The 27,182-nt window shown below is 39.1% G+C and overlaps 1 protein-coding gene across 2 annotated transcripts; it reads right to left on the bottom strand.

The window, feature by feature from the left end:
* Positions 1-417: 417 nt before the first annotated feature.
* Positions 418-17,490, bottom strand: RAB23 (RAB23, member RAS oncogene family). Of its 2 annotated transcripts, none has more exons than XM_009094422.4 (7): positions 17,338-17,490; positions 14,968-15,169; positions 14,068-14,153; positions 8,835-8,991; positions 7,322-7,404; positions 5,924-6,016; positions 418-5,068 (listed from the first exon to the last, which is right to left on the bottom strand). In XM_009094422.4, exons 2-7 carry the CDS (start codon positions 15,120-15,122, stop codon positions 4,929-4,931), a joined length of 714 nt encoding a protein of 237 aa, XP_009092670.1. In that variant the 5' UTR covers positions 15,123-15,169; positions 17,338-17,490; the 3' UTR covers positions 418-4,928. The 2 variants fall into 2 exon arrangements, with proteins under 2 accessions (XP_009092670.1, XP_009092678.1); XM_009094430.4 differs by having other exon boundaries at positions 17,342-17,490.
* Between the last annotated feature and the right edge of the window lie 9,692 nt (positions 17,491-27,182).

Below are 27,182 nucleotides of genomic sequence, written 5' to 3'. Positions count from 1 at the left end.
AAAAAAAGAAAAAAAAAACCCAAAACAATGCAAAACCCCCAGCCAACAATCACTAGTGACTATATACCTGTTTATTTTCAGAAAATGTACCAGGCATCTTGGATGTATTAATAATACTTTAATGCCACTTCCAATGTCTACAACCTTGAACTTAAACCTTGTCACTGTATTGGCCAGACCAATCATAAAAAGCAAAATGACCAGAAAGAGCAGAAAAGAATCCCTATTTTGTATTTCAACCACATGGTAAAGAAAACAGAGGCAAGAGCTAAGAAAAACCATTTCTATTTGTCAGGGGCATCCACACTTGTTCCTTCCAGTGCTCTCATGTGCTGCCTTTGATCCCAGCTGTCAGCAGCACACACCCAAGAATCAAGCACACGTTTCTCAATCAGATTGAGGTTGCAGAGCTTGTAGTTACAGCAATTTTTGAAATTTAATAAAGTGTCAATTTAATATAACAACAAAAATAGTGACTTATATCAGACCCAACAATAAGCAAACAAACATTTTAAGTCGCATGATGAAACTAGAGTCACTTACAAGAGAACAGCAGAATTAATTTGTAGGGATTTTACAGAACAACATACACAAGATACTCAGTTTTAAACACTGATTCTTCTGATTGAGGATTTATGGTAAGTTGACTTTTTTCTTCTACAAATCTGTTACATTAACTTGAGATCATGATGGTGATAAAACCAGTTATGTACATTTCCTCTTTTAGCCAGTTACATTTAAGCCATTAGTAACAATGCATCTTAATCCTCACAATGGGAGTGGTGTTTCTTCTGGTCCACAGTAATTTTTTAATTTTTCTTATCAACTTTAGTGAGTTTTGCAGAACTGACAAACTATTTATCAGTATTACCCTTCTACTAGAAACCTGAGAATGAGTCCAGTTCGGTACTAGGACTCACCTGGTTTTGAGATGACTCGTATAGAACACTTCAACATGGAACATTAGCAGGTTTCTCTTATTCTATTACAGGCACCTTTCATCTTAAATCTAAGCATTGCTGTAATAATTTTGATTATCTGCTTGGATGCCATATTTAACAGAGAATTATTTTCTTCTCTCAATACTATTTGTGCATTAGAAAGAAGATCTGCACAACTTTTGCTTCCTACAAAAAGATGGCAAGGTTGTTTGATGAATTCAAGCCTGCTGGACCATTCTTGCACTCTAATTTTGGTACAGTTAGTGTTCAGGTACTGAAACTTCAACTGAAGTTCTATGACTACACTTAAAAAAGCAGCAGGGGCTCAGGTAGTGTCACTGGAATGGAGCAGCATGTGTGTTGGCTTGCTGAATGATGAACTCCCACAGAGAGGGGCAGATCATTCACCCTGTTAACACCTGGAACTCTCAGCCTGAAGGCTGCATGAACAGCTTCAAGGGCAGGCTTGCTGAGTCTTGTGCATGTACCACATATAACCCCCCAGAGTGCTGCGTGTTCAGCTGCTCAATGCTCTTTAGATTATCCCACCTCTACAGAAATGCTGCGAAGGAAAAGTTCATGTCAGACGTGCTGCAGCCCAATAATGAAGAAAGTAAAAAGTAATATTTTACTGAAACATAAAAATTAAACAGGAAATCAGACTGACAGTGTGGTAATTCAGGCATTTTGACTACAAAAGTGTTGCCTTAAGAAACGCTGAAAATAAGGAAGCTTCAAAATTGTCTTAAGTGGATTTAAGTCTTTTAAATTAACCACACACACACAAGCACAAAAATCAGTGTGATCAGTCATACAACTTTGAGATTTGCTATTTCCAGTTGGAAATACATCCCTAGCATTACTGCTTTGCATCTAACGATGCCCCACGTACTGGGAGAACACCCATTCACTGAATGGATACAACACAGAAGTGACAAAGCTGTAGTGTCGTACTCTTTAGTGAATCCCTATTTCACTAGGGCATTAACAATCACTGAAGTTTCCTGCTAGTGGTAGCTTTATCAGCCAAGGGCAAAGAATTGTGGCAAGATTCAGATAATACAGCCAATGAGCTATTCAAAAGATATAAAAAGAATATACAGGAGTGCAATGAAATTTGTGTCTTATGGCACGAGAATCTCTTGCTCTTAATCCAGGGTACCACGGACGTAACAGAACCACATCCTCACCCACCATGCAGTCCCAGGGATGCAAAGAGAAGAGCATTTTTATTACCAGCCCTGCACCTGTAGGTTTTTCTATCTAAAACATATGATATTTTAATGAGTATGCTTTGAGTGGAGAATGAAGTAATGTTTGTAATAAAAATTATTCATGATGGACAACACAAGTGCTAAAACACTTAGGCATGTCTCTTCTTCCAAAAGGTAAAAGTTAGTGCCACTGAAGGGTGATGTGAATACCTAAGGGTTCCTGCACTATGCAATTTATCTGGTTTACACTTACACATTAACCCCAGTAGAATAAAGAATCAAAATTTTCAAGCAGCGTACATGCAGGGTACTTCCCAGAAAGATGTTGATTTGAGCAGTTTCCATCACAGTCGCGTTAGAGAACAAGCATTGCAAGGTCTCAACAAAGAAAGATCCACTTCAGATTTAGGGTGGGAGTAAAATCAAAACTCACTGTTACCCACTGCTGTAAGTAACTATTCCTACATTAAAGTACATGCACTGCATTTCAACATAGCTTAAATTTATCAAGTCTGTAAAGTCTCCACCTATGAAACAACTGCTGAGTTGTTAAAAGCAGTAGTTTATAGTGACATATTGTAAATGCAAACAACCTATACTAATTGTACAGTGTGTTACAGTATAACATAAAATAGTACAAATTGTCATTATACATAATAAAGACTTACTTTTCAGTACGCTGTACAAAGTCAAATAAGGTAAAAAAAGATGTTTCAAATACTTTGTGGTTTTGTTTGTTTTTCACAAGAAATGAATAAAACCTCATGAAACTTGTAGACAGACAGTGAAATGTAAAAGTTTCCATATTAAAAACAGTTCTCAAAATTCTTCATGCATACACTGTTCCCTAAGTTGTGAGGTGATGATCAATCATCTTATCCCAAGTACCTTACTTCTTAAACTGCTACGACAGGTAAGACTTGACTCCATTTATACATACAGCGATTAAATGCACTTGTTAAAAAATAGAGGCCTTTATGCAAGATAAAACACAGGAAACAGGAAACATTACGGTGAAGAACAGACAGTTTTGTTGCAATAGCAAAAGGGATGGAGTGCCCTCCTTCTTGCCAGCAACAGGAGATCTCTAACGGTTTGCAAAGAAACTGCGGTACTCGGTAATACAAGCCTAATACAGTAAACATAAAATACAGAGTTCAGAGATCTTTAGTATTTGTGCATAACTTGCCACTCACTTCTCTCCCTGCAGACAGTGGGAATAAGAATACATTTCAGTTTTCATACTCAGTGACTTAGAAACAAAGTCAGTCAAGCTTCCTACATGAATTCACATAGTGAAAAGTCCTTCCTTGAAAAATATACAGGATCACTCAACCAATTTTCATTCTCATACACCATTTACAAAATTATTAAAACTCTGATTTTTTTAAGCAGCAGATTTTGCATTTGTCACTGGCAGACTTGTAGAAATCTTAGAAAGTTAAAATTATATCATACCATACAAAAACATGTAAACAAAATGGATAGTTTTTAAAAGGCGTGCATGCTCTTGAAGAGGATTATATAAAGTGTTCATTTTTGCTAAAAGGTATCTTGCTTAGCATCTTTAAAAGCACCTTAGTGATTTAGGAGCCTTAGCCCAAATAACCCTGAAGTTAGATTTGGGCTCCTAAACATTTACATCAGTTCTGTAAAATTACTGAAGCACTTTGAAAATTTTTTGCCATGTCTCTCATCTTGCAGAATTAGATTTCCTTAACTTTAAATCTGAGACAACATTCAAGAATGTCTCCCGAATATAATCGGCTGCAATTTTTTGGATCTCTGTAACTTAGTTTATGGTATGTATGAAAAAATTTCAAATAAGATAAATAATTTGTTACACCACTTTGAAAATTCCTTTTTCATAAGATGACACAGGATACAACAATCAAATTTGAACAAGAATATGATCATATGTTCCTTCTGAATAGCTATTAGTATTATTTGTTCAACCTGTTAAGACTGAGAAAAACAAACTTACAAAACATCTGTAGCATAGCATTAGGTAAAAAGGAGCATTTTTGGCACCACGCATTTTTAAATCTAAGCTTTTAGGCCCAAAGTATAGCAAGTTAAACATACACAGTGGCAGCTTGGAAAGCCTCATTTGAAATGCAACACTTTTAAAGGACAATTAGAAGATGCTATTTGATGATCATTAGCTGATCTCCAAGTAACGTATACATTGGAACCAAGCCTAAATATTCATCCCAAATGTTTACAAATATAATGCACACATATATATAATGCAAGGATCTTGCACCCACAGGACTGCCAGAATCCTGGCAGAAAATTAATATGATCAGGCATAAAATGAAGTAGTAGTTTTTTGTTATTCATTTATCTTGTTAGTGTCCTGACTAACCAATTCTAATATTTGAAATTTAGTTTCAAAGTTGCTACATCACCTTGGGCCATAGAGTTACAGTCCGTACCTATACGTTTAAGTATTATCCTTACATTAAATGTGCTTTGCAATTCAGCAATACCTAGTTCATAGCTCTGTAAATAATTCCTTGAGAAAGGAAAAGCTCACCTAATCTGTACAAAGTGCATGAGGCAGCCCCGTTCTGTGTGTTGCCACCAGGTGTCTCACGCCACACAAGAAACCCATGGCAACAGCAAGTTCATCAAAATCCACCCTCTGTCTAGGAGGCACATGATTTGCTAAAGCACCGGTAAAAATACCTCTAACAGCTGGCTTTATTCTGTATTCAATTGCACAACTTCATTCAATTCTCTGAGCTGCTGAATTTCCTCCAAAAGTGGTCTAAGGTATACTGCAGTTGCTAAAAGGACTTCTGTTTTTCTTGGTCCTCTGTTTGTTGGGTTTAAGGTTGATGACATCTCCACCATTAAGAATGCTAGAATTCTGGTTGGAGTGACTTCCACCAGCTGTATTAAAAACACCTACAGAATTCAGACAAGAGAAGTATTTGCATTTGTTTACTGCTTTGTTTGCATTTATGCTTTACAGCATCATACATGAACACTTCAGACGCAGCACCTGCTAAGGCATAGCAGAGCACCTCAAATGTATACACTAGCTTTTAAATCTATTTTCAGTAAATTTTGCAGCTAAATTGGAAGTAGAGACAGTTGCAATTACTAGCCAGGCAGTATTTAAAGCTGGTATGCATCTGTGTAATTGAAGGGCAGCATATGTACTCATCTATGTATGTGTATGTTACTAACTGAACAAAGTTGCGTTAAGTTGAGTAACATAATAGAAAACATAGATGGCGAATTAAAATTCAGAAACTTTGTTGATATAAAGGTAAATAAAAGGCTGGAATAAAAAGGGAGTGCTTTAAGGAAAATAAATTACCTGACTCAGAAGAGCTTTAACGAAGAACTGCACAAGTTCAGTGTTTTCTTAGAGGAGGCAACTTACAAACACCTTCTGATTACATGCCAGATTCTTTCCCCATGAGTCTTATAATGAGCAATGCTATGAAATGCTAATTACATTTAAAAAAACCCAACAAGCATCCTTTTCAAATCCTTGCACAATCTTGTTTAAATGAATTTAGTAAAAGGGCATTTGCCAGATATTAGCTGGAAACTTTGTGCATCAGTTTGACCATCTTGTAATTTAAAGAGTCACAAAGTTATTTTACAGAGAGATGATATCCTAAGATAGGGAGGAAATAATTAGACTCTGATTCACTTTGTATTAACTCCATAAGGAAACAGATGAGACCATAAGTTTTGATGGCACAAAATACTGTTTCTATGTTTTTTTTTTTATTATAGCATACATACCAATTTTGTTACTGCTTGTATGTACTACTTCTGAATCTTCTGCTGTTTGTTGCTTGAGCTTTTGAAGATATTTATCAGCCAAATATTTAAAAACTGGAAAGTTAAAAAAGAAAAAAGGTATATTACAGAATGCTTAAAAATAATAATAATAATCATCATCATCATCATCATGCAATTATATCAAAATTCTGCACGGTGACAAAAGTGCATTGCACACACAGGTTTAGCACAAGCTGGTGAGTGATTCTGGGCAAGCCTGTGTGCCTAGGCAGAATCCAGGTCACTCCAGTGTCTGCCCAGCTCTTACAGATTGCAGTACTAAAGTCCTGCACAGAAATAATCTCAATGTTCTTCTAAAAAAAACAGTGGCACGCACATATTGCCGAATGTTTCAATTAATGCAACTTGGAACTTGTTACAGTTATGTAGGAATTTACAATGTTTTAATTTTATTTACTTTACTTTAATTTTATTTTATTTACTTTAATTTTATTAATATATTCATAATTTTGCAAGAAGCCATAAGAAACAGTAGTCATGTAAAATAAGTCTATTAATAAAACCTGGCAACAAGATTTTTCTAATTAACTAATGCTACCCTCATTTTTATTAGCATATAAAAAGTTGACCTAGGTATGTGAAAAAATATACAACTAAAGCAGAATTTTCAGAACCTTGATGTGTTATGATTATTTACATTTGTAATTCAACTCATTTAAAGATGATACAAAAGAGTTTTACATTTTCTTTTGCAGATTTTTCTCATGGTGAATGATGTTAATAGAGAAGAAACAGGGAGTTTACTATTAATCTTGGCTAATTAAACAAGAATATATAATTAGGGAGTATAGTACATGATTATTCAAACCCAGTCCACAAAAGACAGAGACTCAAAATTTTAACACTACTCTTAAGAAACTAAGTACATTAAAAATGGTACTTAGGAACTAATCAGATATCACCAGTAGACAAAACACTGAAGAGATGAAATCTTTTAATGTACTTTATTTAAATATGACTAAAATATAAAATAATTTTAATATCAATTACTTATTAACTATTAACAATTACAAAATAATCTGTTCAACGATTTTTATGTTGCAATAATTGAGCTTCTACTATGTGTATTTGTTTTAAAAGCTTTTGCTTACTGACATTCATTAGGACTAAGGAGCCTTAACACACTGGCACTTGTGAACCTCGCAGCTGGGTGTGCTTGTGGAAGAGAAAGATGTGCACAAAGAAATGGGCCTAACCCACTGCTATCAGGGAATTTTAGCTGTGTTTAAGGCGTGCTGCTATGGAATATAAAAATCAGGGAATTTTAGCTGTGTTTAAGGCGTGCTGCTATGGAATCTAAAGAGGGCTGCCCCCACGCCCCCCTGCAGCACCGCCTACCTTCGCTCACGTTCAGGTCTTCCTTCACCGAAGCTCGGTAAAACCTCACCTTCAGCTTCTTTGCCAGCGCTTCCGCCTCCTCACTGCACAACACAAGATGGCTTTGTAAGCCCTTACTTGGTTCATTTGTCAGCATTTATTCTTTAAAAAAAAAGCCTTTTTAAAGCTAAACATGGCAAAGTGGTTTGAGAAATTCAAGACAGTCAAAAAATACCTAATCCTTAATTCCTTACAGTATCTCCACTATAAAAAGAAGGTATTTTACATGCAGTTTCTTTATGACTCAAAAGAATTCTTCCCAGTATTTACTGACTTCATTAAACAAAACTTCCCAAGGGTTCAAAGAAGTGTGTTGGTGAAATCAAAAGGAAGGAGGCTGTAATTAACAGCAGTATCACTGCAAACTCTAAACAACAAAAATTAATCCTTAAGCATATTTTAATGAAGCAGTATGCTATGCAATCAGATGAGTGCATGGATGAAATCAAGAATTACTTTTTTCTGTGAAGCAGAAAAGAACTTATGTTAAAGTTTAAGAAACTTATGAATACATCCCTAAGGAAAATCAAATCATCAGAAAGATTGTTACTGAGGCAGACAGAGTATTCTGAGAACCAAACCTAAGTGACATACCATGAATAAAGGATGAGTTCAAATGCAATTTTGCTTTTCCTTTGAAAAATCCTCAGAATTCTTTGCAGAAGAAGTAGAAGCTGATTTATGCCATCAATGATAGCAAACAGACAACAAAGAAAGCCAGTGCAGGAAACAACAAAAAAAGAAGAAATAATTTAAATCTCTCAGGAAGATGATAGAAATTGAAGAAGTGGAAAATGATCAACTTGATCATGCACTATTTTCTACATGAAATGCTGTGGTAAATAAACACATTTGTTAAGCTGATTTTAGGACAAGAATGAAATTGGTCACATTCAAAAGCGCAGAATGAATTGACAATAAAATCTGTAACGAAAAATACAGCAAGGAAGATTCAGCACCATGCAGTTTGAGAATATTACCACATATGTATTTCTATAGAGAGTCACAATGTTTTGATAAAAATGAATAATAAAAAACAAATTAAAGAAAGCGAAGAATATTAGCAAGCATTCACTAGCCAAACAGACAGTGTGCCTTCAGTGGTGCACAGCAGTTTTTAACAGGAGGAAAATCTAGTTTTAGATTTTTAGGAAAAAAAGAAAAAGGGTGGGAATCATATTATGCCAGAACCAAACTTTTCATGTCTTTCCTCTATTACTTTTGGCTTCAGGATGCAGCATGAAATAAACAAACAGAAAGCTTCTAGCTTTGCAGCACATCTGCCCAAGTATCTACACTCATGCAGCAAAACCCACCCCGTGTGCTTCTAGGGCATGTCTAGATGCAGGACACAGGTGGGACAACCCAGATACTCTAACTCCTCACCAGAAACTCTCACAGACTTCGTTTTTTAAAACTTGTGAATACAGGAGGCACCTATTGATCTTTAAAAGTAGTACAATAGAACTCCTACTTCTTTATGCAAGAGTCATCAAGAAGATCAATCTTATTCTGCACAAGAACTGTGGGAATGTCTCCAACTTCAGTCACAACTTTTTGCTTCCAGGTAGGGATTGCTTTGAAGGACTCTCTGTCAGTTGTAGAAAACACAAGAACACAAGCCTGGGCTCCTAGAAATATACAAATAAATTACAAATACACACAAATTAGCCAATAAACAACAGAAAAAAATTGCAACGTATTTAAAATATGAGGGATTTTTTAATATTTTCCCACAAACATGCACTTTTACTACCACCTTGTGTCAAACCACTGGCCATAGATTCCCCAAATGAAAATTCATTGCCATATTATTTTGATCATTACAGCCATCTTTATGATGAGTATGGGTCTGTTACCTTTAAAGCTAATTCCAGCATATTGAATGTGTGCAGGGGAAAGGAAAAGGAGGAGGTCTGGTAATGCTGGAAAAAGGGAAGGGGAGGTTCATTTATTGCTGTTTTACAGACAGATTTATGAAGGCCAGAAGGCAGATTTTTTCCTGCATGCAGTACCTGTAAAGCACATTTCACATTATTCTTTGTAGTACAGTAATCTGGATTCCAAAAAGCAGAAAACTTTAAAAGGTTTTCAGATGAAGTGGTAATTATTTCAAGTAAATTGTTAGTAGCTTTTTGGAGAAAATAAGTGTGTTTCTAATTAATACTATCAGATAGTCTAATAATTCTATCAGAGCACTGTGATAAATTATAAAAAACCTTTTGTTACAGTTTTGTAAATAAACAACAGTTAAACTCCCTGGATACTGAGAAGGTACCTCCACAGCTGAAATATTAGTGTGTAGTCTTTTGCCCTTTGTTATTCTTCAGAAACTGCTTTTCTTTGCACATTTCATTATTTACATGCCTTCAATGTACTAGTGATTTAGTAACAGAGTATGAAAGGAATAGATAGCCAGTGTTTTTGAGACTCTAGCATAATCTTGTGGTGAACATCTCCCATTAATATCATATAGCATGAAAAATTTTTCATCAGTATGAATTTTATTTCTGAGTTCATGAAGTATCCCCGATTCCTGTACTTGTTTATCTTTCTATTTCTCTGGCACAAAGCACACAAGTTCTCTTACTAGGTTTGCTTTTACTTAGCTTTTTAAAAGCCAGGTTTAGAGTCCATTTTCAGAAAGATTTCCTATGCTCTTTAACATTCTTCCACATGCATATTAAGACTCTTCTGGTACGGTTTTATACAAAACAATAAGAACTGCCTTAAGAACTTCAACTGAAGCTCTACCAGTAAAAAGCAGCAATGCTTTTTCCCATAATGTCCCCTATTATTTGTGTTGTAAAACTGTTTGTTTTCCCTACTGTCCACACTGTACTCTAAAGTATGCAATTATTCTGATGCAATTCCTGTGACGGAGGTGTAAAATTCATTATTCTTTCCAAAGTAGGTTAGTCTGCCTATTATCTCAAAAAGTAGCTTAATGGAGATGACAGAATTTATTAAAATACTCCCACCATCTGTTAACATCACTTTGTTCAGTTTCAAGACCAAGAAATCCTTTGCGAAGTTTCCAAACTAAGACACCTCCACTTCATCTTCCTCCTTCCACCCATTCCTTCTGAATGCTACCAAAAGTAACAGTAAGTTTAGAGGGAAAAGCCATGTGGAAGGTAAAGAGAAGGTAGCATACTACATCAGACTTTATTCAGTTTACACATAGTAGAGGTAGAATGCAGTGGCCAAGGACAGTAAAAATATCTCAGCTTGCCCATATTAATTTCAAAAGGAAATTATACAACAGGCTTTAATAAAGAATCAAACTGAAATATTTTTGAGGACCTTTAAGATTTTGACAACAAACAACAGTAAAAGTTGTGTCATCAAAGACAAATTCTATACACTCATGTTATCGTGTATTTCCAAACATCTGCCAAAGTTTTCAATCACTGGATCCTAAGTATCAGACTTAACTAATCCAATAACTCTGTAAGATGCTTATTTAAGAAAAGACAGAAGTAGTTTTCCTCTCAAGTTGAATACAAAACAGTATCAATTGTGATCTTTCTGTAGTGTGCTTCAGTATGGTGCAGAAGTTAGTATGGCAACAGAGTTAAACAGAAGACATCACAGGGCGGAGATTTTAATATGCAAATTCTTTTCATCTTCAAGAAATCAGCTAAATACTCAGTATTTTTACTGAAAACATAAATGATTTAAGAAATTATAATATCCATCTAAGAGTTCTAAGGAGGAAAAAAAAAAGACAAACCCTAGAATTTAACCATTTAACCAATTTAAACACCTTTGGTATACTGACAGAATTCAAGAGTCAGTAACATTACTATCTCGGTCATCCACTGCTAATAGAGTCATACACCACCTCTGTCATACAACTGATTATGTGCAACAACAGGCACCAGCAGCAAAGGCTCAGGATAGTGTCAAACAGGAGCATAACAGCTCAGGATGTTCTCCATGAATATTTTAAATTAAAGTTCCTTTGTAAGAAGCTGTTCCAAAAAGCTACTTTAAAGTACTGAAGAAAATGACATTGTGTGCAATTACTGCGCTGATAATTCCTCTATATTTTAAAATGCTTCAACTGCCTGCAGAATCACTGACAAAATATTTACACCTAGAGCAATTCAGAAAAAAATTTAGAGACTAGTGCTACTTAATTCAAGGAAAGCATGAGCTTGTCATCTGAATTGGTCTCAGCAGACTATCCTATCCTCATAGACTACATAACCACATTTTTTTTCCTTTCATAATGGTACAAAGCCTTTGTAATAGAAAGTGTAAGGAAATTCCTTGCCCTGAGAGGACTCTCACAGGGCTTTACACCTGACCCTATTCATTTCACTCAGTACTTTGCCTCAGCTATCCAAGCTAGGACAGAAAACACATATTCCCTATAAAAGCCTCACACTGAGATCAAAATCCAGTATCATCATCATTACTGCTGATGTTTTAACTTCTGTGGATCCTGGCTGTCTTTGACAGGCTCAGCAGGATTTAATGCCTCCTTAACAGTACCTAAAATAACTGCACTAGGGACTTCCATTATCATATTTTCTACAGACAAAAGGGGTTAACAAATGCAAACAAAAGCAATCCTATGAAGGCTTGATTATGAAGAATGAACTATTTTGCAACAAAACGAGGATCCTGACAATTTGACTAATCAGCAGCTGACTAACACGCTGATGAGCAAGATGTCTGTCTTCCATCAAAAACCTACCAAGGAACTTCAAGATATGCCAGCGGTATGGTAGTAGAAGGAAGAAGATACATGCACAAAGAAATGATCAAATACTGCTTGAGAAACATTTGACTTCAGTCACATAGAAACTGCTGAGAAGATGCATGGGATAATGCAAAACAGAAATTATTAAATATATACAGTGCTTCCCCCAGCTCTGAATTTAGGCTGCTGTACTCCTTGCACTGTGTGATTGTGGGCATGCAACTGCACTGGCTACACACGCTTGCACATAGGAAACCACACAACAAATCCACTTTCAGCTCCAATGCTCTTCCTCTGCAAGGCTGAATGAATTTGGTCCCTGGACAAGAAACACTGAGACAGACTCTGAAGCATTCAAGTGTGAGCACTGAAGAACTGACAATACACAGTGTCCAGGGGAGTACGTAAGCCCTGGTGCAATGATAGTGGGACAGTGACCTGTGAGAGAGGCAAACCTTTAATTAACAGCCAGCATCTATCTGACCTATCTTAGAGGTGTCCTCCCCTTATTAACAATAAAAGCCTGGCATCTCCAAAGTAAGCTTGAATTTTGCTTCTATAATACTGTGATTGTTGAGGCTAGACCAAAATTGCACTCCAGGCTCTTCCGATTTCCCTTGTCCTTCATGAGTCAAAGCCTAGCGTAGAGCAGCCTCTGTATCTGACACCTTGAACTATTTATTGTATACCCATCATGCTGCTACAATGTGAACAGGCTGACTGTGCTGAAAGAACTTCTGTACAAAGAACTCCAAGCAGAGATCTAACAGCACTACACTGGGCTTCAGTCATAACCATTATTTCAAGATATTCATGCAAATTTTTTATTTTGTTTTTAAACCAGCAGGTTGCTTGTGGTAAGTGAGGCCAGTGGGTGTAGTCCTGAGTTCTTCTCAATGCTCCATATTCTAACCTATCAGTCCCAGTAATTAGGAGAAAAAGTCTTTGGCTTGAAACAACTGGGGAGGGCAAAGGACACAAGAGGACCAAAGGCCATGACAGTGAAAAGGAAGCTCCAAGAGAATCAACTACTACCATCCAAAATTCATATGCTCAGTTTATCAGCTGTAAATTATTTATATCCACATGACAAAAGAAGATCTTTTTTCTGAGGAAATAGTAATCATCAATCATAGGCAACAACAGGAAGCATCACCAAAAAACCCCACCAATTAGCAAACTGATTATGAAACATAAAATGATCATAAGACTGTAACACCTTGAAACAGGTTGGCATAATCATTACTTTATCTCCAAAGGAGGTAATTTTATACCATAGCAGTATATTTTCCCCCCATCTCAGGTAATTAGTTTGCAAGAACTGCACAGCAGAATCTTTGCTGAGTCATTTGTATCTCTCTCACTAAAAAAACCCAAAAAGAAATGTTTACAGAACCATTGCTAAATTATAAGCAAAGAAAACTTAAGTATGCAATTTGTAACTGGTTAAATAGATAAGCTGCCTTTACACAAATAATACAGTTTATTTTATGAAGTAAATACACTTTTGTTACTGCTCTTTAATGTATTTGAGGCAGACTGTATTAGCAAAAGAACTCTTGTGCCCTGTAAACTGTCTTTCTAGGAGGACTGGTAGATTTCCCCCCCTTGGATTAATTACTATGTGCCTCATCCACAGTTTTTGGAATATTTACAAATGTGTGTCACACAGAAGTAATGAAACACTTTTAGAGGGAAAATACACATTTGCATCTGACTGTTTAAATGTCTACACTCTGTCCAGCTTCTGTGCAGACATTTCTCTCATTTCATTCAATATTTCCTAAAGGGCATTACTGCATAAAGTGGACATAATTAAGACAAGGAAATTGCACAAAGAGAAAAAATACTTAAGAATTGAAAAAGCTGAACTAAGCATGCTTTGCACACATGTGAAATAACTAAAATTCTTAATACAAAAATATTAAAATATTTTAGAGATGTGCAGACCAAGAAAACCCCAACTACCAAACAACAAATATGGTATTTTCACCTCTATAGTAGGCCTTAGTTATTGCATCAAATTCCTCTTGACCAGCAGTGTCCCATAACATTAGCCTGACGTCTTCACCATTAACTCTGAAATAAACAAGACAGTTTGGTGATCAATACAGTAACAGGAACAAATCAAAGCAAATGTCATGGAAATACTTCTGTTTCTACACTATAAGAGTAATCCAAATAAATTAACTGGATTTAAACATAATGCAACTTATTATTAATATTCATTCACCTTCATAATATACTATGGCAATAGTCCCTCAACTACATTATATGTTCTTTACAGACAATCTGTATTACATTTTCTTCTTCCTTTCCTCTTCTTCCTCTATGTTTCCCTCTACAGTGAAAAATAAAATAGACATCAAAACAAAACTTAGGTGCCTGAAGAATGGTGCTTTTGCCTTCTTCATTAGCTTGCAGAATTTATAGAATTTTCTTATTTCTCATTATCATACAATTTTTCACTTTACCAAACATAATAGGCTATTACCTGCTTATACTGCATAAAGACACTAATTTTTTCACAGTCATTTTTTTCTATATTGGCTAATAAATTTGTGTAATTCTTTTATCATAAGCAGTTTCACTTCTTCACAAGATATCACAAAAAAAATTTAAAAATAATCAGCTGGTGGTAGAATACAAAGCAAACTTGTCAAAGAGCCTGGTACGGCAGATATTCCAGATTTTCTTTATAATTTAAAATTTTGGATGGAGAATAAAGGATATAACTTTAGCCCACAGTGCAAGAGAGAAAACAACTCCTTTTAGTGTGCTTCAGAAACAGCAGGCCTTGTTTTCTAAGCCTTCATAAATTCAGGATTGCAACAGAAAAAAGAAATAGAGAGAGAGGTAAAAATCAATAGTATGTCGTCTGTTTAATACATACTGGATCTGTCTTTCCAGGAAATCTACACCAATAGTTTTCTTGTAGTCTTTTGTAAAAATCCCCTTGCAATATCGCTGAATCATACTGGACTTCCCAACAGCTCCATTTCCTACTACTACCACCTTGATGGCCACCTCCATATCTTCTTCCAACATCTTTGCGTCTCAGGTGACTCTCTGGTTTATTCAGGAAACTACTGATTCTGTCAACAAAGTAAATAGCTATTATGTTCATAAAAATGCTGTGAATAGAAAGCAAGAGGCAAGATGATCACACAGATTAGGGTGCATATAGATAGTACAAGTTATTTCTGTCTTTGTCACAGATTGCTTAAGTGACTTCAGGCAAGTTACTTAACTAGCTTTGGTTTGACACTTACTAATTGAAAATCAATAAAAATTAGAAGTAGAGAATAATTTATTTGGCTTAATGCAAAGATATTTCACTGATGTTTTGGTGGCTTTTTTTCTTAATGAGGAAGAAATGGAGGCACTGAACTACAAAATCACAGAACCGTTAATGTTGGAAAAGACCTCAAAGATCAGCAAGTCAAATCATTAACCCAACACTGCCAAATGTTAAACCATGTCCCTAAGTGCCACATGCACACATCTTTTAAATATCTCCAGGGATGGCAATGCTGCCCCACAGCCCCAGGCAGCCTGTTCCAATGCTTGATAATCCTTTCAGTGAAGAATTTTTTCTAATATCCAACCTAAAACTCCCCTGGCACAACTTGAGGCCGTTCCTTCTTGTCCTATCGCTTGTAACTTGCAAATGAGACCAACCCCCACCTTGCTACAACCTCCTTTCAGGCAATTGTAGAAAGCAATAATGTTTCCCCAGAGCATCCTTTCCTCTAGGCTAAATGACCCCAGCTCCCTTGCCATTTCTCATAGGACTTGTGTTCTAGACCCTTCCCCTCACTGCCCTTGTCTGGACACCCTCCAGCCCCTCAGTTTCTTTCTTGCAGTGAGGGGCCCAGAGCAGTGCACAGGATTTTGAGGTGTGGTCTCAGCAGTGCTGAGTGCCCTGCTCCTGCTGGCCACACTATTGCTGGTACAGGCCAGGATGCCACTGGCCTTCCTAGCCACCTGGGCACACACTGGCTCATGTTCAACAGATGTTGACCAGCACCCCCAGCTCTTTTTCCACAAGGCAGCTTTCCAGCCACTCTGCCCCTAGTCTGTAGCTCTACATGGGGTTGTTGTGACCCAAGTGTAGGCACTGGCACCTGGCCTTGTTTCATCTCACAACTGGCATTGGACTATCAATCCAACCTGTCCAGACGCCTCTGCAGAGCCTTCCTGCCCTTCAGCAGACCAACACTCCCATCCAACTTGGTGTCACCTGCAAACTGACTGAGGATGAACATGATTGCTTCATCAAGGTCACTGGTAAAGTTTTTAAACAGGACTGGCACAAACACCAAGCCCTGGGGAACACCACTAGCAACCAGCTGCCAGATAGATTTGAATCTACTCACCACCACTCTCTGGACCTCCATCCCTCAACCACATCCTTCAAACTTTTCTCTAGGGAGCCTTTTCCTTTTCACATCTAGTCTAAGACCTTTCCTGCTCACATCTAGACTAAGACTTCAGTGAGTCCTACTAACTCTGTAAAAGTAGTTTCCTCCTGTGAAACAGATGTACCCCATCTATTGCCAGCAGGCATGGTTGTTGTGTAGACTGACCCACCACCAAAAATCCAAAATTCTGCCTGTAACACCAGGCTCTTCCTCTTTCTTCCTAGTTCATTCCCTGTGATTGGAAGGCCAGAAAAGAGCTTGTGTTCCCGCTCCCTCAACCAGTTGTTCCAAGGCTCTGAAGTCTCTCTTGACCGCCCTCGGACTTGCTACAACTCTTCCACTGCTCACCTGATTAAAGCTAAGTTTCCCCTACGTTTTGCCATGTCGGGATATCATCACAGTAACATTTTGCAGCTGCAAATTTCCTCTCAAGAATCAGATGACGCTGCTTTCGAAGGAGGGGGAAATACTCCCGTTTTAAAGGCTCTGCCCATCACCATACTCACACCCGTGCTGGCAGAGCGCGGCTACCCGATCTCTTCGCTCGGCTCGCTCAGACAGATGATGTTTCCTGCCTGCATTAGCCTACACCCGGCTGCCCGGAGCTCGGCAAGCCCCGTTAGCACCGGGAAGCCGGATGGCCATTTTGGGCGAGAACAGAGGTAGCCACCCACGGATCTCCGCACAGGGATCCATCCCACCGGCACCTCCCGGCCCTGCCCGAGGGGTCACGCCGAGGGTGGAGGCTCGGCCGCCCCGGCCCCTGCCCCGGCCCGGCCTCGCTCCCGCCCGTGGCCCCGGGCGCCCCGGCTCCGATCCCCGCCCGCGGCCCCTCTCACCAACCCCTCACGGAGCGGGCGGGCGGCGCTCCCTCCGAGGGCACGGCGGTGCAGGGAAGAGGAGATGGAGGGAAGGCGAGAGGAAACCACTCGCAGGGGCCGACCCAACCCGGACGCACATCCCGGCTCCCCCGCCCGGAAGCGCCGTCAGGACCGGGGGCGCCGCTCGGGGAGGCGCCTGCCCGCTGCCCCCGCCCCCGCGGCGGACCCCGCCGTGAGGGCTGCCCGGGAGCCGCTCCGGGGCTGGGATGCGGTCGCAGTGCGCCCCAGTCAGGCTTGAGGCGAGGGACAAGTTGCTTTTGAGGGGTTTTCGTCTGGGTTCCTGAGGAAACATCCGGACAAGTGTGATCTTTGCCTACGGGTGCCTTCATCCCTGGTCCACTCCCTATACGTCGGCATTCCTCACCTCATCCTCCATGGAAAACAAACCCGTGTGATCCGCCGCGGGCTTTCCTTAGGCTACCACGGAAGGCAGCTGCCTTCCTGTGTGTTGTGCTGCACCCCCTTTTTTTTATTTTTTTTTTTTTAAGCAACATGTGCCCATCATCGTGGTACGTGGTCTGCTAGCTCCCAGGCTATACATTAAACAGGCTAAGTTTTGGCATAGCTGTAGACGTGTTAGTCTTAAAATCTGAAAATTTAACCTTTCTTAACCCCTTATTTTCGTTTTTTTGGCTGGTTGCTTTTCTAAGTTAAACTGCCGGAAGAAGTCCACTGCCTTAACTGCCCTTCCCATACTGCAGAGCACATCCCTGGCTGGGGTGGTTGCCCTTAGTGCCCCCGGCCCTCCTGCTACTCAAAGATGGCCAAGTAACACTCAGGTGTTGCCAAGTGTGGTTGATGAAGTCTGCCTTCCACAACAGAGAGCTCTCTGTGCCTGTCCTGTGCTTCCCAAGGCAACATCTTTGTTGTAGCATCAGTTAGGACCCTAAATAAATACTTTTTGGATTTGAACATTGTGCAGTTTAATCCCAAAGGAATAGTAAGATTTTATGCATGGTTTCTGTTTTGAAATGTATATGTTAATTTTGTTAATGCTCATAATCTTAGAGTCTGTCTGATGCCAGGGCTTCTCTGTTCCAAAAGGCCTTGAACTGGACAACCTTCACATTAAGAGAAATTTGTTACCTGCCTAATACCAACGTAATATTTTGGAAGCGTACCTTATTATATTTCCCTGTTTTCATCATGGGAGACGTTGGGGGTGTGGCTGAGATTCATCTTACCTAATGCCTACATTGTAAACACTTCTATGGTACAGTTCACTTTCAGAATCAGGAAAAGAAAACATATGTATGTGAATCCCTGTGGCTAGGCAGGTAATATATTTGCCTGGTTGCCATGTTTGTACTATTTCAGGAATTTTTCAGGAACTAGAGTAATTCAGAATTAGTAAAAATGGGAAGATCAGTTTCTTTAAAAATGAGTAATGTCCAAACTATTGTTGAAGTAAATTAATGTCATATGTAAGACTGAAACAACCTTATTTTAAACATACTCTATTAGATGGAAGGTGTACATTAACTGTATTGAGTGGTCAACATCTGTGTGTCCTTATTTTTGGAAGCATTAGTTCTCTGCATTATAAGTCTTGCATTCAGATGGCTGTCTTTGCAGGCACTTGCTAATGGAAAGCAGTTTAAATGTGGAACACCATGTTATGGGCATTTATCCCAGATACCTTTGTAAGTATATTTACAAAACCTAGTAGAATCTGTTCTATGAAAATGGAACCTTTGTTACTGCCCTCTTTACACAAACATCAGTAAAACTGTCTAAGTAGAAATGAAGATGGCAGAAAAAGATGCTCTCCAAGAGTGAAGCTGGATATTCTGCATTCGAGCAATCAGAAAACTCTCAGGCATAACTGTCGAGCAAACCATCCCAAGGATAATAGGTGAATTTGCTTGGAAATCTATAGAATTTTCCTTTCATTCTCACAGAATTAAACTGAATAAATCTGTAGCAAACAAAACCTTGTATTTGATTTAAGTACAGACAAATAAGTGCCAATATTTTACCTGAGTAAAAAAAAAGTGTTAAAATAAACTCTTGATATTTTTATGTAAGGCTACAGTTCCTTCACTCCTTCCTTCCTTCCTCCTTTCTTTTCTTCTTGTTTTCTTCCCTTCCTCCTTCACTTGTGTCCCTTTCTGTGCTCTGCCTCAGCACTTTCTAGTGAAGATCTGATTTTCTCTGAAATTCCCTTAGAACTATTCATTAGAACACTGGAATCTGGACCTGGAGTGTGTTCATTCCTGTGAGGACAGCAACTTGAAGTCACAATTACACAGTTCTTCCCCCACACTGTGTGGCCCAACCAAATCACACCCCACAGAGTCTTAGAGCTGAGCCTCTCCTCTGGGATGAGGATGAAGTGGCCCTGCTGGACTATGGTGTCTTGTTGGAGCTACTGGAGCAGGGACTCAAAAGCCACAGGGGGGGGAATTTGTTGATATTTTTCTTGGAAAACTGAAGTGTGGGGTTTTTTTGGGAAACAGAATAGAGGGAGAAGAGCTAGAGAACATTTTGGCTGCATGGAGTTTAGTCAAATGCTTTGCCAGATAGTTGGGGTATGTATTTACTAAGCCTCCAATTAATTAAGGCAAACTTATTTGGGACTAAAAGTGCAGACTGTAACAACTGACAAAATGCAAAATATGCGAAGTTGTTAATTGTACTATAAAAATAACACAACAACTTGTTTTCTGAGATTTTACTTAGCATTTTAATCAAGAATGGCTAAAATTTTCATGTCTCCTGTGAAGGAATCAGATATTAATAGAAAAGTAATAATTTAGTAATAGAGTAATAAATATAGAGTCCTGAGAGTAGTGATGAGTTTCCATTCCTACATAGTAATTTCTTTTGTTCTCAACATATGATGTACTATACCTTAAAATTCTCTAGGCTTGTTTTAAATACCTGCTGAAAAGAGTAGCAATTATGAGTTATTTGGTTAATGAAGTTGATTTGTACATCCCAGTAGGTGCTTACTCCATAATGCTGGGGTTTTTTACATTTGCCTTCTAGTAACTGTAGATTCCTTTGGAATATTTGTGTTTGTGTTCATACAACATGATGAGCTTGGAGGAAAATTTATGTGTATTGAAGTTGGCGTATATGTTTAATAATAAATGAATTTTTAAGGAAATAATTTGCTGTGGGAATGAATGAATTAATTAAGAAATCATTTGGTCAAGCCTTCTCTCTGCCCAAGTAATCTGAATCATGTATTTACCAATATACTGGGAGAATATACAGGAGGATTAAAAGATACAAGTTAAATCAGTCACAAGAAGAATGTGAACTAGATTTCATTTTTCCAAATTATAACTCAAAGCACTGGGCAAGTAAGCATGAAGAACTGCCAAGATGCTGCCTCATGCTTTGTATGGGGTTGGAAGGTCACCAGAAGATGACTGCTGTGGTACATGGTGCTCACTGTTCTTGTCTTACCGTCCTTGGGGGCAGACAGCTCATATAACATCATGACAAGAGTGGGCTGTGGTGTGAGAACTTAACTCTTCACCCTTTCACCCTTGCACTATTTAAGTAAGTTTTTAGCAAATTTTCTGTTTCTTTGTCACCTAATTGGCTTTTGCCTTCTGATTGTGATGCCTAGAGAGGCTGATCTGGAACAGAGGCTGGACAGAATTAAAGGAATAAAGTAGGTATTTATTAAGAGGCCTTTAAAGGATACACATTGGGCAGTACAAGAGCCTAACCAGGATTCTGCCCAAGATGGACCCAAGATGGATGGAAATAGATGATTGGTCACGAGTCTTCACACTTTTAGAAGTTTTTGTCCATTTACATATTGGAGTTAATTGCCCAATTACAGCCTCAGGTTATGAAATCCCATCCTCTCAGTTTGCTCTCTTCAAGTCACCATTGTTCATGGTTTTCAGGCCTGAGGCTGTAATGGCTCACCTTGGTTCTCAATCTGGAGAAGGATTATTTTGTCTAACTACCCTGTGAAGAGAACTTGCAAACACTTTGTGGTGGCAAACAGCAGGCCTGTATAAGGCCTTGCAGACTGAATCCTGATTTGGTCCGACATAGCCAGGAGAAAGCTACCTGCTCTTCATGAAAACAGAAGCCTGCAATGGCGGAAAGCAACTTGTTTCCCTGCAAAAGAATTCTACAGATTAGGGCTGTTTTCTTGCACCTGTTTCAACAATCCCAACGTCTCAGCAAAAGAATGAAAACAATATATCACAAACAACTCTTTCTTGCATGTAGACACCTTGTCCAAGACTGACCATTTACTACGAGGTAACAGCTTTTTACTCGCCAATAGGGGATTGACATGGGAGGGTTTATAAAACTCTGTATAAAGGGATGTATAAAATAAAGTCAGCTTTTTTCAACCCTTGAAAGGGTGTGTCTCGTCTCTCTGAAACGAGGTCAACAGCAACAACATTTTACATGAAGTTCAGAATCACACACTAAGGCAGAATCTAAAAATACGAAAGCTAAAATTTAGGGCATCATTTGTATCACCATATTCTGTATAAGGTGCCATGTCCATCACTGCCCCTTGGCTTCTAATTTGCCCTGGCTATGCTGCCCATGAAGCTGGCAGAGTTATAGCTATTCAGGGTGGGTTGAGGACCATTCACACCTTATAGAGTAGGGTTGATGGCATCACAGACGTCATTTTTTGAATAACTCTACAGTTCTCCAAAGACACATATCACTTCAGAAGGGGAAAAAAAAATGCTGATAGGTAATTAGAATACAAGGTCTATGCTATTACGTGCCATTATATTTTTTTATCTAGTCCCTTCTTGGTAGTGCATATTCAAAAAAACCCTCATAAACATGTCAAGAGAGCTAGATGTAGTGAGTTCAGACCCTGCCCAGCTGGCATATGACTGAAATCCAAGGTTTCCCTGGTCCAGAGCTGAATGCTCAAAAATTTGACCTTTATACAAAAGATCTCTGAAGGTGGTTGATCTTTTTAATCCTGCATAAATCATGACACTTTAAAATAGGAATTAGGTTTGGTGCCTAAAGCAAATAAAATAGACCCATACAAGAGAAAATGTTTTAGGTGCCCCTCTTTCCTTGTTATTTGGGCTTGCCTGATTCAACCATCATACTGTGATAGCTGCTGCCCATCTGGACTGGGGACTGTTACTCTCAGTGTAGCTCTGGATCATTTAATATATAACATAAGGCTAATACTAACGTTTGTTTGTGACCTTGATCTTAGAAAAGTTAGGACAGAAAAAGATGAAAGATGGAGACCTAAGAGAAACCATGCAGCACACCCAGCCCCATGCAGCTGCTTGCTCACACCCTACTATTGAGATGGGGGAGAATCAGAAGAGCAGAAGTGAAAAAACTCATGATTTGAGATAAAGCCAGTTCAACAGGGAAGGCAAAAGCTACACACATAAGCAAAGCAAAACAAGGAATTAATTGATCACTTCCCATGGAGAGGCAGGTGTTCAGCCATCTCCAGGAAAGCACATGTGACTTGGGAAGACAGATGCCATGACCCTGAATGTCCCCCCTTCCTCCTTCTTCCCCCAGCTTTATATGCTGAGCATGACACCATATGTATGGACCCTTTTGGTCAGTTGGGGTCAGCTGTCCCAGCTGTGTTCCATCCCAGCTCCCAGCACACCTCAGCCTCTTGCTGGCAGGGCAGTGGGAGAAGCAGAAAACTCCTCACTCTGCAAGTGCTGCTCTGCAACAGCAAAAAACATCCCTGTGTTGTCAACCCTGTGTTCAGCAGAAATCCAAAACACAACCCCATATTAGCTACTATGAAAAAATCTATCCCAGCCAAAACCAAGACAGCACATTACTGTAAATGCCAGGAGAACTCACCAGGTATTTTCCAAAATACCATTGGAGTCAGCTATATAACTTCAAATTTCAAAGAAAAATAGACATTGATAAAATTGATGTCAGCTAAAATGTCCTTGAAAATAAAAATAGGAGGAAATTACTGCATAGCTATCCCCTGCAAGGCACAGTAACCAGGCAAAGCACTGTAGCTTGCCTTGCACAAGAAGGTTGTCTATAGCTCCTGTCAGCAGAGTGATTGACTTTCCCTGCCAGTGGCTCTATTGAAATTGATACAGATCACACTTCACTTCTGCGCTGCACTGTGAATTCTGAACTCCTGCTAAATAAGCAAACTATAGCTTCAGAGGTAGCAGTAACTAATATGTGGAAACTCACCAGTGACTTACTTCTAAAAATAATTTGGGCTGAAAAGAGTAATTCTGCTTAGATATCAGTTGGGTTATAAATTGAATTTAGCCAAGCATATGGATATTTTGCTAGACTAGGGATAAGATTTCTTTATTTTGAAAAGGTGAAGGTTTGTACATGAGGCTATCATCAGATCCTAATTCCAAGTCTATTGCTCTTAACAGCACTGTTCATTTGGGGATACACTTTGCTTCCTAACTATTTCTAAATCCACAGCTGTCAGAAAGTGAAAAGAACCTGTTCTTTGAGCCCAAGTTGTATTCTGAGACCCACCCTATCATACTATACCCTTTCTTCTGACACAGCATCCATTATGAAAGGTGTCTGTCCCATAGAAGCCCAGCCATAAAATAAAAGCCTTGTATTTGTTCCCCCTCCATTCCATACACTCTCACTCCCAGAATGTCCTGAGACTTGATTTTCTTTAGGATTACTTTCAAGCTTTCCTCTTCATAGAAAGGATTATGAAACTCATTGATTCAAAATGCAAGCTAAGAAGGGACCCAGCCTTGACACCTATTCCTCCAAGTATAGCCCCACCAGTGCTGAGAAGAGAGGAAGGATTACTGCCCCTGCCTACAGCAGCATTCCTGCATCCTAGCTCAGGATAACAGTAGTCACCTTTGTGGCATGGACACATTTCTGGCTCATGATGAACCTCATGTCCACCAGGACACTGAGGTCATTTTATCCAAAGGTGGTTCCCATCTGGGTGGCCCCAGTGGGTACAGCTGCTTCTTGTTACAGAATCACAGAATGTTTTGAGTTGGAAGGGATCCACAGGATCATAGAGCCCAGCTCATAAGTGAATGGCCCATACAGGTAGTAAACCCACAACCCTGGTGTTATCAGCAGCATGATCTCACCAACTGACCTAATCTTAAGGGTCTGGTACCTGGCGTTGTTCTTCCCCTGGTACAGGACTTTACAATTCTCTTTTTTGAACTTCATGAGGTTCCTGTCATAAGAAACACTGAAATAAAATAAATTTCTTTTAAACAATAAACAATTTAGATAATGAAATATTACAGATTAAGGATGTATTTTTTCTATTTCCGTCTTCCTAGAACAGAGCACCTATGCCTAAGTTATTCCTGATAGACATTTGTCTTGGTTTTAATAAGCTCCAGTAATGAAAACTTGGCATTTTTCCCAGGAACTTCTTAACTTTTAGAAGATTTTTCCTGATGCCTACCCTGAAATTTTCCTAGCAGTTATCATTGATTTTCCTTCATTATGGTTTTTGAAAATCATCAGGAACCACTCTCCACAACCAGCCTTCCTTTTACTTAGGTAAAAAAATCCCACTTTATTATATACTTTTGATTTTCGATCATTGATTTTACTTGTAGTTACACCCTCCAGTTTTTATGTATCCCTCTTAAATGTGACGACCAGTTGCAAAACCATATTTACGGCCTCTCTCCCTTGTGGTCTGGCATGGTGTTACATTTTAATGAAGTGGTATGCTCTGTCTCACCCCTTAAAAATGTACAGTCTTTTCCAAGCCTGTGATGCTCCCCTGCAGTATCATGGATCTGTAATCCCATTGGCCCAAGGTTTATTCCGCGCCCACTTTGAATCTCCTTGTTAAACTGTGTGAGGGACACGAGATTCTCTCTTGGCCCTTTTTCTCCCTAGGTTCTCCCTCTCTACCCTCCCTTTCCCTTCCACCCTTCTCTCTCAGAAACCACGCTGCTCCTGGGGGTTGGATCCCCAATAAACCCTCACCTAATTGGCACCCTCAGAAGCCCTGTGGAGTCTCCTTGCCTGCCTGCTGCTACCAGCGAACACACAATTTAGGGGGACAGCCGGGGATTCCCCCCACGAAGGGACAGCAACAGTCTGGGCTTTTGGTGATGATGGCTCCTATTGAAATGCCACACTCCAACCCCTCACCTCCAAAAAAAAAACCCCACAAAAGAAACTGAAATACCTTGACCTGAACAGCTATGCAAAAGACTCATTGTGCTTACCGACTTAATTTTACTTTAAACCTAGCAATGCAAAAGACCAAGACTTGGGCTTTGATTTGGAGTAGAAAATTTCAAGTTTTCTTTCTGCATCTGAAATAATATGTCCTAGCTGTGGTGGTGCATCCCTCTTCCTCTCCAGGCTGCTCTGTGACCTTAGGAATTCTCGTTAGGCCTGTCTTGATTAATGATTCTTGGGCACTTAAACTCCCCTTGAGCCTATCAGAAACATTGTCTGTTCCCAGGAACTTCTGTTACCTTAGAAACTTTTGTTTTCTAACAGATAGCATTGGAACATTTTTCTGCCTGAATCATAGCCCAAGTGGAACAATATTATAGTTACTGAGGAAAGTTCAGTAATTGCAGTCTTGGATAGTTTACAGCCAGGATGGAGATTGACAGATGATTTCAGCCAAACCTTTGGTCACCCTATAAACTGCAGTCCTGAGTGAGGCTCTTTGAGTTTCCTGGGCTGCAGCATCTCGCTCTGAGTGGGATGCTTCTCAGAGCTTGCCAGCTCTCAAGCTCAAGGTAATTGGAGGATCATTATTGAAAGCTGATGATGGATCCTGGACTAGTAATACCCATCCCCAATTCTTTTTATTATCTGAGATATTTCACCAAACTTGAGGAGAATTTTAACAGGTACCTTTGTACGTAATTCATGTAATTACCTTATAGCAAGTGTAATGTGAATATTGCCATCTCTGATTTGTAGTTAAGCTACTGCTGTGATTATTGTAAATCCTATTGTATCATTCATTGTTAAGTTAGTCAATTATTAAGGGCTATTAAACCCTTTAGATATAAGCTGTTGACCAAGTCTGAGGTGAAGGTTGGACTCAACCACTCAACCTAGGCTCCATCAGGAGTTTAGAAAGTGAGGGGTCAACTCTGAGTCTTGTGTCTCAGTGGGAGGATCTCCCTTACCCCCTTGCCCTTTTGTGACCCTGATCTCCATGCAAATTGATCCTAAAACAATTTTCCTTCCTACTTCATCCGTGTAATAAGTAAGAGTGAAACTTGCTGCCAAGTTTTAAGTAATGGTTTTTAAAATGCAAATTTATATTACATGTGATTTTGCTAATACCTTTGATAGTGACTTTTTAGGAGACCTAAACCACTCATTCACATCAACTAACTGTGATTTCAAGCTGTGTCTATGTAATGCCATTTCTTTGTAGTCCATCTGCAGAGAACTTCATATGTACACTGCAAAAAAGCAGGGCTGGGCATCCATTTTAAATCTGTCATTTTGACTACCTCTGTATTGAGCGGAAAGAAACACCAACAGTTTGCACCTTGTGGCCTGCAGCAGCTAACCCCCAGCGCCAGAGGGACTGATAACAGTGATCACCCCCAGGAGGCACTTTCTGAATTTGTCATCTTTTTTTCAGAGTGGTAAAAGAGTGGTGTCATCCAGTATTGTTCATTTTGTGTGCTGGGGGTGCTGTGCCTGTTAAATAAACAGTTTCTTTCCACTTCTCTCTGGGGAATCCTTCCCAAACCGACTGGGGGGAGGGGCCATGTGGGTTTGCTTCCTGCAGGAGCCCCCTCTTGGAGGTTTTCTCCAAAATTTGCCCTAAACTAGGACAGCACTGCGCCTCATTTCTACCGGTCCACTTTGCTGTAGTCACT

The sequence above is a fragment of the Serinus canaria genome, chromosome 3, assembly GCF_022539315.1.
Source record: "Serinus canaria isolate serCan28SL12 chromosome 3, serCan2020, whole genome shotgun sequence".
Taxonomy (NCBI): Eukaryota; Metazoa; Chordata; class Aves; order Passeriformes; family Fringillidae; genus Serinus; species Serinus canaria.
The sequence above is the reverse complement of the archived record's forward strand: the minus strand, read 5'-3'. Positions and strand labels throughout refer to the sequence as shown.

Bases quoted from the DNA above. Each gene is read 5' to 3' on its own strand.
- RAB23 (XM_009094422.4), bottom strand. From the start codon at position 15,122: ATGTTGGAAGAAGATATGGAGGTGGCCATCAAGGTGGTAGTAGTAGGA. The intron at 8,992-14,067 runs GTGAAAATACCA...GTATATTTCTAG, and splicing joins AACTAAGGCCTACTATAGAG to GAGCCCAGGCTTGTGTTCTT. The intron at 5,069-5,923 runs GTATGTATGCTA...TGAATTCTGTAG, and splicing joins TACAAGCAGTAACAAAATTG to GTGTTTTTAATACAGCTGGT.